Below are 14,307 nucleotides of genomic sequence, written 5' to 3' on the forward strand. Positions count from 1 at the left end.
TTGTTATGGTGATCTATGATTAGTGTCTTTCTTATTACTACTATGACTCTCTGGGGCTCAGATTATGGTTAGCACCTTTTGGTCACATAGTATTCTGAAATTAAGGTATGTACATTTTTTCATACATAATGCTATTGTGCAATTAACAGACTATAATGTAAACACATGTAAAAAACTCATTTGATCTGCTTCACTGCAGTGGCCCAGAAGTGAACCTGCAGTTATCTCCAAGGTATGCCTACATCTTTCTAGCAGTAAAGTGGTTTAGCAACACTACTCAATGCAATCTTCTCTGATCATTTAAATTCATACTACATTCTTCTGGACTCTCATGGAAAAGATCACGAAAATGATCTAGTTGGTGCTTTTCATTTACTATTTTATTTTGACACCTCTCTATATATTGTGTTTCTCGAGAAGTCTACAACTTCCTTGAGTCTCCTGGCACCTAGCAGCCTCTTTCTATCTATACACTGGATCTCCCACTATTTTTACTTGATCAAGTTAAAAAATACCCAGTGTATCTGCCTGTGCCCCCTTCCAGATGACTTTTCCCCAAGGGTTAACGCACTGATTCTACATTATAACGCGTTAAGTAAAGGGCTCTGGGATGATGGCAAAACAGGTGGCAAGAGGAATCTGTCTCCCCACCTTGACGACAGATTCACTGATAGAATCTGCCTGATTTCCCCTCTTTCGGAAATCTAGAATCTCTTCATGGCTTGCACTTTAGAGGAGAAGACTGGACAGGTAAGTTAACTTAATTTCGGTCAATCTGAGCTCTCAGTACAGTGGCAGCGCCCCACCCCCCACCTCAGCAGCCCTCTGCACATGCTGCTGAAGCAGCTTATAAGTAGTCTGTGGGAGCCAGGGCGGGCAAAAAGGGGCCTGTCCTCCAAGGAGCAGGGAATTATGCTCTTATCACTGCTGCTTCTGATCCCAGAGGAGCAAAAAAGAGACGGGGGCAGCCACTGTCGTTCACACCTCTGCCAGCTTTTTCAAGCTCCTTCAACACTGGCCAAATGATTTCCAAGAGATTTGAAATCCAGCACCCTTTGCTGCCTCCTTCACTTTTTTCTTCCCCACTAGCAGAAGTGTAAGCGAAAGTGGCTCAGTCATGTCCTACTCTTTGCAACCCCAGGGACTATACAGTCCATGGAATTCTCCAGGCCTGAATACTGGAGTAGGTAGCCTTTCCCTTCTCCAGGGGATCTTCCCAACCCAGGTCTCCCACACTGCAGGCAGATTTTTTTACCAGCTGAGCCATAAGGGAAGCCCAAGAATACTGGAGTGGGTAGCCTATCCCTTCTCCAGCGGATCTTCCGGACCCAGGAATTGAACCAAGGTTTCCTGCATTGCAGGTGGATTCTTTACCAGCTGAGCTATCAGGGAAGCCACTAGCAGAAGCTGGACATTAAATACTAGGATATTCCAAAATAATTGCCATGTGGAAAAAAAAATTAGAAAGCAACTATGCACGCCAAGAGAAAGGCTCAGAAAAGACCTGACTTGGCGCTGAGACACCACACAATAATCAAAACAAAATCAAAGTAAAAGAGGGGCCAATCTGATTTTTCAGAGTCACCACATTGTTAGATTTCATACATGGATTCCACAAAAAAGTCACAAGGCATACAAAGAAACAGAAAAAGAATCTATGGCTCATATGCAAAACATATAATGGAAAGATGGAAAGATAAATGAAAAGAGCTTTTTTTCTGAAGACCTTACGACAGATCCATGGAGCAAAGGCCTTAAAGCGGTGTCTTCTGAGGCCGCTCTCTGGACATAGGTGGGTGCCGGTTCTGCCACCCCACTTTTTGTCAACAAAGCAGCCAGACAGCAGACCCACAGATGCAGATCTCTGTGAAGACCCTGATGGACAAGACCATCACTCCTGAGGTCCAGCCGAGTGTCACCATGCAGGAGGTTAAAGTCGAAATCCAAGACACGGGGCATCCTGCCTCTCCAACAGAGCTGACTTCTGCAGACAGACAGCTGAGGGGGCCGAGCTCTCTCAGACTATAATATCCAGAAAGAATCCACCCTGCCCTTGGTGCATCACACGTGGGGTGGCATCATCCAACCTTTCCTCCGCCAGCTTTCCCCAGAAGCACGACTATGACAAAACAATCTGCTGCAAGCGCTGTGCACGCACGCTGTCACCTGCCACAGGAAGCAAGGCCAGGCGACAACCTGTGCCCCACGAAGGCCAGTCAAATACAGCCTTTCACTGGCTCGTCTCTGCCCCACAGGGCGGCCCCCCACCTTGGCCCCACGGACCTGGAGCCTCAGTGAAACTGGGAAGAATTAACAGTTGTTAAGACGGACAAAGAACTAAAGGAAGAAATGTGGAAAGTCTAGAGAACAATATGTGAACCCAGAGGAAACATCAGTTAGAGACAGAAAACTAAAAAGAACCCAAATAAATTCTTGAGTTGAAACTGACATTAATGGAAAAGAAAAAGTCACTAGAAAAACTGAAGGCGTATTTGAGAAGCAAGAATTAGTAGAACTGATATAGGGGAAGAGAAATTACTGACTCTGAGAAAGAAAAAAGATTGAAGAAAAATGGATAAAGCCTAAGGACTCCATGGGACACCAACAAGGAGACCAACATATACACTATGGGACTCTCAGAAAAGGGACAGAGGGAATTCTTATAGAAATAACAGCTGAGAACTTCCCAAATTCCATAAAAGACATGAACAGAAATATGTCAAAAGCTCAAAATTCTAAGTAAGATGAATACAGAGACCTGCACAAAGCCGTAATAATCAAACTTTCAAAAAACAAAGACAAATAATCCTGAAAACTGCAAGAGAGAAGAGAAACATCGTATCTCAAGCGTCGTAAATAAGATTATCAGCAGATGTGCCATTAAAAATTCAGAGTCCAGAAGAAAGTTATTGATATAATTAAAAAAAAAACAAAACTCAACCAAAACCCCTCTATCCAGCAAAACTAAGTGTCAAAAATGAGGGAGAATTTAAGACATTCCCAGAATTAAAAACTTAAGAAGTTTGTGACCACTATACACTCATGAAGAAACGTGAAGGGAGTACTGAAAAGGGAATGAAAGGTCTCGAAGTCTTATGTATAAAAAAAGACACAGAAACTCAGCAAAGGTAAATATAAAAGCAATTATAAAAGCTAGCATTAATGAAACAGTGGTTTGCAACTACAAATTTTGTTTTCTACGTGATTTAAAAGACTAAATTATAAAATAAATAAATAGATTATTAAAGTAGAAGCTAGTATTACAATTAACTGTGTAGGCAGCAGTATGATATCAACAACCAAAAACGGCGAGTACGGGGCAGTAAAGGACTGATTTTGTAATTTATCGAATTTAAGTTGGTATGAATTCAACCTGGAGTGTTGTAACTATACAATGTTTTTTTGTTTTGCTTTGTTTTGGTCACGCTATGAATCTTACTGGATTCACAGCTTGGATCTTAGCTCCCCAATCAGGGATCGAGCCTGTGCCCCCTGCAGTGGGGGTGAAGAGTCTGAACCCCTGGACTACCAGGGAATTTCCACGTACAGTGTTAAATGTAATTTCCAAGGGTAACATCAAACACTACAACCATAGGATATATACATAAAAGGAAATGAGACAGGAATTTAAGTATTTCACTACAAAAATCAACTACACAAAAAAGACAGTAATGCAGGAAATGAGGGACTACGGAAAAAGCTATAAAGTATCTAGAAGACAAACAGCACAAAAACAGAAATAGGTCCCTCCTTGCTCCAACCAAGTCCTGTCTACAAGAGACTCACTTGACAGCAGAAGACATCAATGGAGGGAAAATGAAAGCCTGGGAAAAGGTATCAGCAACCATAACACAGTTGAAGAGCTATACTAAAACCTGACAAAACAGACTGTAAATTAAAAAAAAAAAAAATGGTTACAAGAGACAAAGAAGGAAATTTTATGCTAACAAGGGTTCAATGCTGCAAGAAGATGTAACAGTACAAACGTTTATGCACCTAAAGACAGGCCATCAAAATACACGAAGCAAGAAATGACAGAACGGAAGGGGCAAGTACACATTCCTACATAATACGCGTTTCTCCAGCATTAGCTGGAGACTGTGATACCTCACTCACAGTAATGGACAGAACAACTACGCAGAAGAGAAACAGAGGACCTTAATAAGAAAACACCAGAGCTCACAGATCCATACAAAGCACTCTAGCCAACAACAGACTATACAGGCTCCCCAACAGCGCAAGGGATACTCTCCAGGATAGACCATACGCTAGGCTATGGTAAGGAAACAACGTTATTCAAATGTAATTGATTATTTAACAAACAATACTATGTTTATTTTATGCTACAAACTAATTTTAAGTAGATTTTAAAAGGTAGATATTACACAAAGTATATCCTTTGACCACACTAGGAAGAAGTTAAAAATCATTACCAAAGGGAAAACTGAAAATTCATGAAACTACCAAAGTTAAACAGTATGTTTTAAATTAACCAATGGTTCCAAGCAGAAATCAGAGTGATTAAAACAAACCTTGACAAATGGGAATGAAAATATAACATATCAAAACTTATGGGATCTAGTGCCAAAGGGGAAATTTACACCTATAAATGTTTACATTAAGAAATGATACCTCTGAAAGTTCAAACTAAGTTTACAAGTTAAGGAACCAGAAAAAGAAATAAATCCAAGGCTAGCAGAAGGAAGTAAATAATAAAGATTTATTACGGTTTAGTTGCCATATTAGAACAGAGATAAACAAAAAAAGAGCAAAACAATAGAGAAAAATTGAAGAAACCAAAAATAGGTTCTTCAAAAAGTGCAGTAGTTTAAAAACCTTTAAATAGACTAAAAGTGATTAGACTCAAATTACTAAGTCAGAAATAAAAGTAGTAACACCACCACTGATTTGACAGAAATAAAAAATACTGTAAGAGGGCCAGGAACAATTTTATGCCGCAAACGGAAACACTGGATAAAACAGACAAACTCCTAGAAACACAAAACCTACCACGACTTAATCACCCGAACAGATAATCTGAATAAACCTTAACTAGGAAGGAGATGGGAGAAGGAAACAGCACCCCACTCCAGTGTTCTTGCCTGGAGAATTCTGTGGACAGAGGACCTGGTGGGCTGCTGTCCACAGGGTCGCACAGAGTCAGATATGACTGAAGCGACTTAGCATGCATGTACGCATTGGAGAAGCCAATGGCAACCCACTCCAGTGTTCTTGCCTGGAGAATCCCAGGGACAGAGGAGCCTGGTGGGCTGCCGTCTATGGGGTCGCACAGAGTCGAACACGACTGAAGCGACTTAGCAGCAGCAGCAGCAGTAAGGAGACAGAACCAGTAACCAAAAATCTCTCAATAAAAAAAAATTCTGGATCTGATGGTTTCACTGGTGAATCTACCAAACATTTAAAGAAGTAACACCAATCTTTCCCAAACTTTTCCAAAACACTAAAGCGAAGGGAAGTCTTCTGAGCTCATTCTGTGAGATGAACATTACCACGATAGCAAAATCCGACAAAGACACAAGGAAAGTTAGATCAACAGCCTTTAAAAACACTGATGCAAACAACCTCAACACAATACTAGTAAACAACTCAACAGCATCTTAAAAGGATTAAACATCGTGAGCAAGTGAGAGTTATCCTGAGAATGCAAGGGATGGCTCAACACATAAAAAAAAAACCCAACCGTTGCAATAAGCCATATCAAAAGAATGAAACAGAAAAAAAAGCACATGATCACCTTAACTGAGGCAGAAAAGAAACTTGACAAAATTTGATCAGAACAGGCATGGACAACTACTTTTACCACTTTTATTCAACATGGTAATAGAAGCTCTAGCTAGAGCAATTAAGCAAGAAACTATATATATGCGTAGTAGAAATATCTACTACACAGAAAACCCTAAAGATTATGCGCACACACACATAAACACAAATACGAATGTGGGAACTAATAAACTCAGTTCACTATTGAGTTTATTGGGCTTGATAAAGTACAGAAATGGTATGGACCTAACAGAAGCAGAAGATATTAAGAAGAGGTGGCAACAATACACAGAACTGTACAAAAAAGAGCTTCATGATCCAGATAATCACGATGGTGTGATCACTCACCTAGAGCCAGACATCCTGGAATGTGAAGTCAGGTGGACCTAGGAAACAAAGCTAGTGGAGGTGATGGAAATAGTGGAGCTATTTCAAATCCTGAAAGATGATGCTGTGAAAGTGCTGCACTCAATATGCCAGAAAATTGGGAAAACTCAGCAGTGGCCACAGGACTGGAAAAGGTCAGTTTTCATTCCAATCCCAAAGAAAGACAATGCCAAAGAATGCTCAAACTACCGCACAATTGCACTCATCTCACACACTAGTAAAGCAATGCTCAAAATTCTCCAAGCCAGGCTTCAGTAATACGTGAACTGTGAACTTCCAGATGTTCAAGCTGGTTTTAGAAAAGGCAGAGGAAACAGAGATCAAATTGCCAACATTCACTGGCTCATCGAAAAAGCAAGAGTTCCAGAAAAACATCTATTTCTGTTTTACTGACTATGCCAAAGCCTTCGACTGTGTGGATCACAATAAACTGTGGAAAATTCTGAGAGAGATGGGAATACCAGACCACCTGACCTGCCTCTGGAGAAACCTGTATACAGGTCAGGAAGCAGCAGTTAGAACTGGACATGGAACAACAGACTGGTTCCAAATAGGAAAAGGAGTACATCAAGGCTGTATACTGTCACCCTGCTTATTTAACTTATATGCAGGGTACATCATGAGAAATGCTGGGCTGGAAGAAGCACAAGCTGGAATCAAGATTGCTGGGAGAAATATCAATAACCTCAGATATGCAGATGACACCGCCCTTATGGCAGAAAGTGAAGAGGAACTAAAAAGCCTCTCGATGAAAGTGTAAGAGGAGAGTGAAAAAGTTGGCTTAAAGCTCAACATTCAGAAAACGAAGATCATGGCATCTGGTCCCATCACTTCATGGGAAATAGAGGGGGAAACAGTGTCAGACTTTATTTTTTGGGGCTCCAAAATCACTGCAGATGCTGACCGCACTCATGAAATTAAAAGACACGTACTCTTTGGAAGGAAAGTTATGACCAACCTAGATAGCATATTCAAAAGCAGAGACGTTACTTTGCTGACTAAGGTCCGTCTAGTCAAGGCTATGGTTTTTCCACTGATCATGTATGGATGTGAGAGTTGGACTGTGAAGAAAGTTGAAAGCCGAAGAATTGATGCTTTTGAACTGTGGTGTTGGAGAAGACTCTTGAGAGTCCCTTGGACTGCAAGGACATCCAAACAGTCCATCCTAAAGGAGATCAGTCCTGGGTGTTCATTGGAAGGACTGATGCTAAAGCTGAAACTCCAATACTTTGGCCACCTCATGCGAAGAGTTGACTCATTGGAAAAGACCCTGATGCTGGAAGGGATTGGGGGCAGGAGGAGAAGGGGATGACAGAGGATGAGATGGCTGGATGGCATCACCAACTCGATGGACATGAGTCTGAGTGAACTCCAGGAGTTGGTGATGGACAGGGAGGCCTGGCATACTGTGGTTCGTGGGGTCGCAAAAAGTCAGACATGACTGAGCGAGTGAACTGACTGAATAAACTCAGTAAAGTACCAGGATACATAGACAATAATAAAAAACCAGTTGCATTTCCAGAGATATCACATTTATCCCTTAAATTCATATTTTTTAAAAAGGCTCAGTATCCTTAATATATACTATTAAGAGAGCCCTGTAGAACAAAGGCTGTTATTAAATACTCAGTACTTTGAGATGCTTCACTCCTATGTAGTAGTTTCAACAATAAGGTTTTCCAACTAAAAGATCCTGATGAAGATTACTGTCTAAGCTAGCCAGGTCAAGTTTGGTCTAGTAACATCTTACAGATTTCTTCGATATAAGAACAACTATAGTTGGCTATTCCACTTCCCAGTTCCATAAACCCTATTTCAAATCTCAGAATTGGACATTTTATTGACAAAGAGAGTGCACTGTGTTGTCAAGGATACAGTCACCGCGATTTTTCATTGTTTAATACATACACTAAATTCTGTCAACTTCCCTCGTGGCTCAGACGGTAAAGCATCTGTCTACAATGCGGGAGACCCGGGTTCAGTCCCTGGGTCAGGAAGATCCCCTGGAGAAGGAAATGGCAATCCACTCCAGTACTATTGCCTGGAAAATCCCATCAACAGAGGAGCCTGGTAGGCTACAGTCCATGGGGTCGCAGAGTCGGACACGACTGAGCAACTTCACCTGTATACTAAATTTTATACTATTTCACTTTCCTTCAATTTCAATTTCTATTAGTTTCTATTAGTTCTATTTCTAATTTCTATTAGTTCTATTATTCATCTTTTCAATCTTCATAAAAAGCCCAAGGTTATTTGGCTACAGTATGACTCACATATAAAGCAAAATGAAATCAACTTTATGGCAATGCTTAAGAGAGGCAAAATGAAAATGGACTTAAGTCACACACAAGCTTATTTCCTCTAAGGAGCAGCCTACTTACCCCTGATTACAAACATAGTGAGCCTGTGAACCAAACTCAACACTTCCATTTACAAAGATAACTTGGCCATTTATGGGATCAGCTAGGTTGGAACACTGTTTTCCTAAAAGCAAAAGATCAAACTTGTTTTATACCCATTTCAAAATAGATCTGAATCAAATTCAAAATTCTATATGGCTTGTTAGAACTCATGGGAATATTATTACTTTTATTATTATTTTCTTGCTTTAACTATTATAATGCCACATAAGATTCTTAATTACCCAGGCAACCAATTGTGATAACAATTCCCTGGAGATTTTTCAAAGCCTGAATGCATGGCTATCTAAAAACCTACATTCACACGAGAAAACGATCGTTTCAGTAGTAAAATACATACTCTAAAATGTGTGAAAATCTCTAGAGCAATAAAAAGTTTTTTGAATTAAAAAAAAAAAATTTGTTTACTTACTTTTACAGCCCTCCTGGAGAGATGACCATGTATAATCACCCTGACAGACAATAGCGAGGACTTGACCAGGAGTCACTGGCTGGAAACCCGGACGACATTCATACAGAATCCGATACCCAGGAGGATAACCGGATGTAGTGTTACCCTGGGGTGTCACAGTGACAAATCCAGGACGATAACCGGACGTAGTGTCACCCTGGGGTTTCACAGTGACAAATCCAGGACTATAACTGGATGCAGGGTCAGCCTTGGGCTTCATAGTGACAAATCTTGGCGGATCATCACAGGCATCTAGGAATAGAGAGAATAAGAGCATAAAAATAAGTCCTTTTATCTTCTTCACCAGACAGGGACTGTGGCCTGGCAACAGATAGGGAGGCAGTACAGGACAAACGGAAAAGTTCTTAGCAAGATTTTCTATGTGCCTTGCCTACTTTAAACAACAACCTATGAGCTTCTGGCCTGTTGGAGAATGAGATGAATTTTAATTCAGCAGTAAATGGAAGAGGCAGCATCAATGTGCCTGGTTCTGAAATGTAAATATGTTTATAGGTCCGTAGCCTTCCCCACTTCTTTCTAAATTCATCATCTCAAAACCCACCCCTCTTCTAAGAAGTCTCCTATAGCACTATGTTCAGATTATTCTTCCAGAGTTTGAAACACAAACATATTAGGCCGTTTTCTCTCAGAAGACACGGGCCCAGAAGGCAGGAATCAGATGCTTTCTTTTTCTACTAAACTGTATACTCAGTTGTAACTCAAGATATGCTGAGAGGTGAATATAAAATATACATTGAGGGATTAATAAATCAAAATAAATAGGGACCAAAGTATTTCAAAATACTTCATTTGTTTTCTATTAGTGAACTGAACATTTTTTAAGTGATATATAGAGACACTGTAAATATCAAAATATAATATTTGGATAGCATTATATGAAAAAAAACTTGCTCTCCTGGGTATTGAATATAATTTCATTTTCCTTCACAGATCAATCCTTCAGAAGCTCCGTAAGGTAGCCGGGTTGTTTATCCAATATATCCTGACATAAAGCTACTATCCTGAGACGCTTTTAGAGTTTTTTACTTCTGGGGTTTTTGCAGGGAATGCTGGGGGAAAATTTTTTCTCCCTAGAATAATGCCATTTCTATTTCAGCAAGTCCTCTTCCTTTTAAGTACCTGGGCACTTGACAACCTAACAGATCTGTTAGAAAAATCATATAAAATCATGTGATGGAGACACATCACGTCCTAAAGGGCTAAAGGAAAGCAGAGGCCTCGCGTACAAGGGAAACGAGACAGACCTATTTTGATCCCTGGGGAACATTTACTTAGTCCCTGATCTAGGTCTTACTTCAGATTGAGAGAATTCTAAACAAGTGAAATATCACTCTTCCTTCCCTCATATTCTATATTCACTTTCCCTCTATATTCTTTTCCATGATATTCTAAATTCTAAACTTCTCTCTCGATACTAGTCCAACATTTCACTTATAACATGACTTATATCATGTCAAGTTAACTGCGCCAACATTTATCAAATGTTTCCAACATTTCTACTTTGCTGATCATGATACATGAATTTTCCTCAATTAACTGCCCATAACAAACCAAAATCAAAAAGCCACAGGTATTAATGTTAAATTTACTGAATACTCTGAGGCACACATTCTATTTTTTACAACAGAAAAGAATATGGGCTAGAAATGTTATATAATTCCATTTTGGATAAAAACACACATCATCATTCAAGTATATCCTGGAAGCACGAAGAAAGAACTCAAGTGACCATGCATATGATTAACCTATATGTGTTCTTTGCTTTATGCATTCAATTTTAGTAACTATCTTGAAAGCATAAAAAGGGAGAATTTCTGATATGACTCTCACATACAGTGTATGGACAAACAAATGTCAATTGGTATTTTTAATCCATTCAGCTAACTTCAAGTATCTCTTCCAAATAACATGCATCATGAAAAACATGCTTTCAACAATATGCAGTTTAGAACGTTTGCTTTGGAAATCAGTGGATTATAAGCTTCATACACTGTAATGACTGAGTCCGATATCATATTTTTATCATCAAATTTGCCCTTTCTCAGAATACTGAATCCTTTTTCCTATAAGGATTTTCAAACACTGTCAGCATCAAAAAATCATATCTTGACTCCCTTTTTCCTAGAGAATTTACAGTGTAAACATTACTGGGCTGCAATGCTGTACTTTGATGAGTTATAGTCCATGGGGTCGCAAAAGAGCTGGACAACACTGAGCACACACACACGGTGCTATATTTAACAGGTGCCATTACATAATTCGATAGGCTGCATTCAGAAAATTCTCCAGTTTTCCAGATGAGTTTCAGAAAGGTGAAATAGTCTCTACTATGGGTCAAGAGAACTGCCCACCTCCGTACACTTACAAAAGTTGTCTAAGCACTCCCTACTTGCTTGCCAAAGTTATAAAAATAACTCTCTGAGTCAAGCATAGGCCCACATCCCTGCCCAGGTGGTACCTTTGAATAATCACGGTCTCTGACCAAAACTAGAACTCTAGCGAAACCTGAAGACTCTTTCCGATTTTTGTCTTCACAACCTATTTTTAACCTTCCTTTGGCTCCTCAAAACGGAGGCTTTAACATTTACACCTATCCATTTTATTTCTCACATTCTACTCATTTCTAGACCTTAAAAAAAAAAAAAAATCTACCAGGTTCAAGCAAATAGCCAGCCTCCTTCTAGGTAAATTCAGCCTCATTCTCTGTCCCTCACCCGCAGTAATTCGAGTTAACCTGCCTGTACCATCTGGAGCTATTGCTCATTCTCTTAGCTCCCTCATGGCTGAAAAACTCTTTCCTTGCTATCTATATTAACTGGGTACCAAGTTGCCTGTTAACCTGAATTACAAAAAGCGCCCTTTTCCCCTTGCAAACCTTCTAACCCTAGCCAGGGCCTGCTCTCAGCAGAGACAACGGGCACCACACGGGCTCCGCAGGCCCCCACTTTATAGGCAAGAAGCTTTCCTGTTCCGCATTCGGCCCAGCTGGACTGGTCACTTCCTCAAAGCACATACCTGGGTACACCTAGCCCGGACTCCCCTAATCCTAGACAGGCCCTGCGGGGCACCAGGCATCACCCCGCCCCGGAAAAAAAACACAGGGCCAACTCTCCCAGGAGACACAGCAGCAGCCTAGCAACAACCCCGGACACCGTCACCACCCTGCAGGTGGGTTCTCGCCTTAACGACTGGATCAGTCCCGGAACCACTCTGGAAGCTTCGGCGAGGGTCCCAACCCGGCCCCAGGTAAACCCCCCAGCCACACCACTAAGGAACGCCGTCTCCGAGGTGCCCACCCCACCCACCCCCCAGTACACCTTCAACCCCAACCCCTGACGATCGCGGAGGGACCCGGCCAGGCGCCTGCTGCCCAAACCACCAAGGCTCCCAGCAACGTCCAGCCGGCCGGCCCCCGCGCCCGCTCCAGTCCCCGTCCCTGGCCAGGGCGCACAGTCTACCGGAGGACGTGGGCAGCAGGAGCAGCGGCGCCAGCAGAAGCACCCCGACGGAACGCCCAGAAGCCAGTCTTTCGGAGCAGCGGGGCGGCGCCTTCCGCGGCGCGCAAGACGCCTTCATTCTCGGAGAAACCAGCGGGACACCCGAGACTGCTCCGCAGAGACCTTGCTGAGTCCAGCTCCCCCCGATACAAGAGCTGGACGCAGCGACAGCGCGGGCGGCCTGAGTCCCGCGGCGCACCCAGGGCGGAAGTGACATAGGAAGGGGGTGGGGCCGATGGGCCGGAGGCCCCTCCCACAGGCCTGCAGGCCCCGCCCATGAGTGGGGAGTGCTGCGCGTCCCAGGGACCTTGACAGCCTTCCGCCCCATGACTGCCTCTAGCTCCGCCCTCTTGCGGATCTACCAGGAAGCCGCTGCGGCTTGCGGGAAATAGCTGGTTCCTCTGGGCTGGGCTTTGTTAAAAGGGACTGTTAACGCCCTGTTGCCGGAAAGGTGGAACGTAAACTCCGGGTGACGATGTTATCGGTGTCCGTTTTCCGGAAAGCTGGATTAAAGAATAAAGAGCAGAGACCTAAAAATAGAACCCTAGAGCTCGGGCAAGGGGAGCAGACACGCCCTCAAGACCCCAGTTTGGCCCTGGGATCCAGAATGTCAGGACGCCTCTGCCCTTGCTCAGACTTTGGCATGAGTTAGTGTCAACTCTAAAGTGGCACTTACCAAGAGCCCTGCTGACGACTGAACAGCAAAGTCATTTGCCCCTAGGGAGACTGAACCCCATGCTGCTAGAACTGTTGACCTTCAGCAACCCCTGAGGGAGTTCAGGATGGAGTGAGGCTCTCTGTTCTCCAGGGAATCTGGTCGGACGGGTCTTTGGATAGTTGGATATTTTTAGGAACAGGTTTTATGATCTCAATCCTTGCATCTCCTCCTAGCTAGAGAAGCACTAAATCCCTTCATGGTGACATCAGAGCCTCATGACTAACAAATACCTTTTGTAAAATGACTGCTTCGTGGCATTGAGCTCCCCCTTCACCAAAACTTTATATATTGACTTTCCCCCATTGCCGCTTTGGAGCAGTCTCTCAGAGCTGAGGTGCTGCCTTCCAGGCTGCAGTCCTCATGTTGCCCCAAATAAAACAACTCACGGCTCTTAAGTTGTACATCTTCTTTTAGTCGGCATCAGTCATAATTTGGGGCAATAATTGAGATTTCCATGGCTGAACGTCTGCCACTGAAAGTTTCTCCTGGCCTGATGGATATCAAAATCACAAAAGGTTTGGCCATTGCTCTCGCAACTGCTAAAGTCAGTTCAGTTCACTTGCTCAGTCACGTCTAACCCTTTGCTACCCCATGGACTGCAGCTCGCAAAAAGTTGATTAGTCTCCTCTGTAATTCCCAGGAGAGGACCCCGGGAAGATAAATTATTAAATAACACCAGGCCATTAGCATATGGGGCCTCAACTCTATGGCCTTGCCTTTGAACAACTAAATGTTTTATTGAAGATGAAATACACATGCATGAAAAAACCAGGATAAAGGGTGCCTTAAGTACCACATTTCTGGAAGCAATGAATGTCATTAGAGTTGGAATGGGTAGGAATTAATGAGTGACAACTTTTCTGAGAACCAATCTCTCAATGCTGGAAAATGAAGAATGAGTAAAATTTATTTGTAGAGTTGTGAGTAATGCCTATGCCTAGTAATAGGAAAGAAAAGTAATGTGACCATTATTAAACAGCAGACAAAGGAGTTGACATTTTCTTGGTAATAATTGGTAAAGAATAAAAATGT

At 42.2% G+C, this 14,307-nt stretch overlaps 1 protein-coding gene across 11 annotated transcripts in view; it reads right to left on the reverse strand.

The window, feature by feature from the left end:
* LOC102169209 (membrane cofactor protein) overlaps nucleotides 1–12,770 on the reverse strand; it is a 38,974-nt gene extending 26,204 nt beyond the window's left edge. For all 11 annotated transcript variants that reach the window (XM_018060799.1, XM_018060800.1, XM_018060801.1 and 8 more), the window contains exons 1-3: nucleotides 12,519–12,770; nucleotides 9,001–9,291; nucleotides 8,550–8,652 (exon numbers count right to left, since the gene is read on the reverse strand). In XM_018060799.1, coding sequence (XP_017916288.1) covers nucleotides 8,550–8,652; nucleotides 9,001–9,291; nucleotides 12,519–12,636 — 512 coding nt within the window. In that variant the 5' untranslated portion in view covers nucleotides 12,637–12,770. The remainder of the gene's footprint in view (nucleotides 1–8,549; nucleotides 8,653–9,000; nucleotides 9,292–12,518) is intronic.

Source organism: Capra hircus, chromosome 16 (genome assembly GCF_001704415.2).
Source record: "Capra hircus breed San Clemente chromosome 16, ASM170441v1, whole genome shotgun sequence".
NCBI classification, from domain to species: Eukaryota; Metazoa; Chordata; class Mammalia; order Artiodactyla; family Bovidae; genus Capra; species Capra hircus.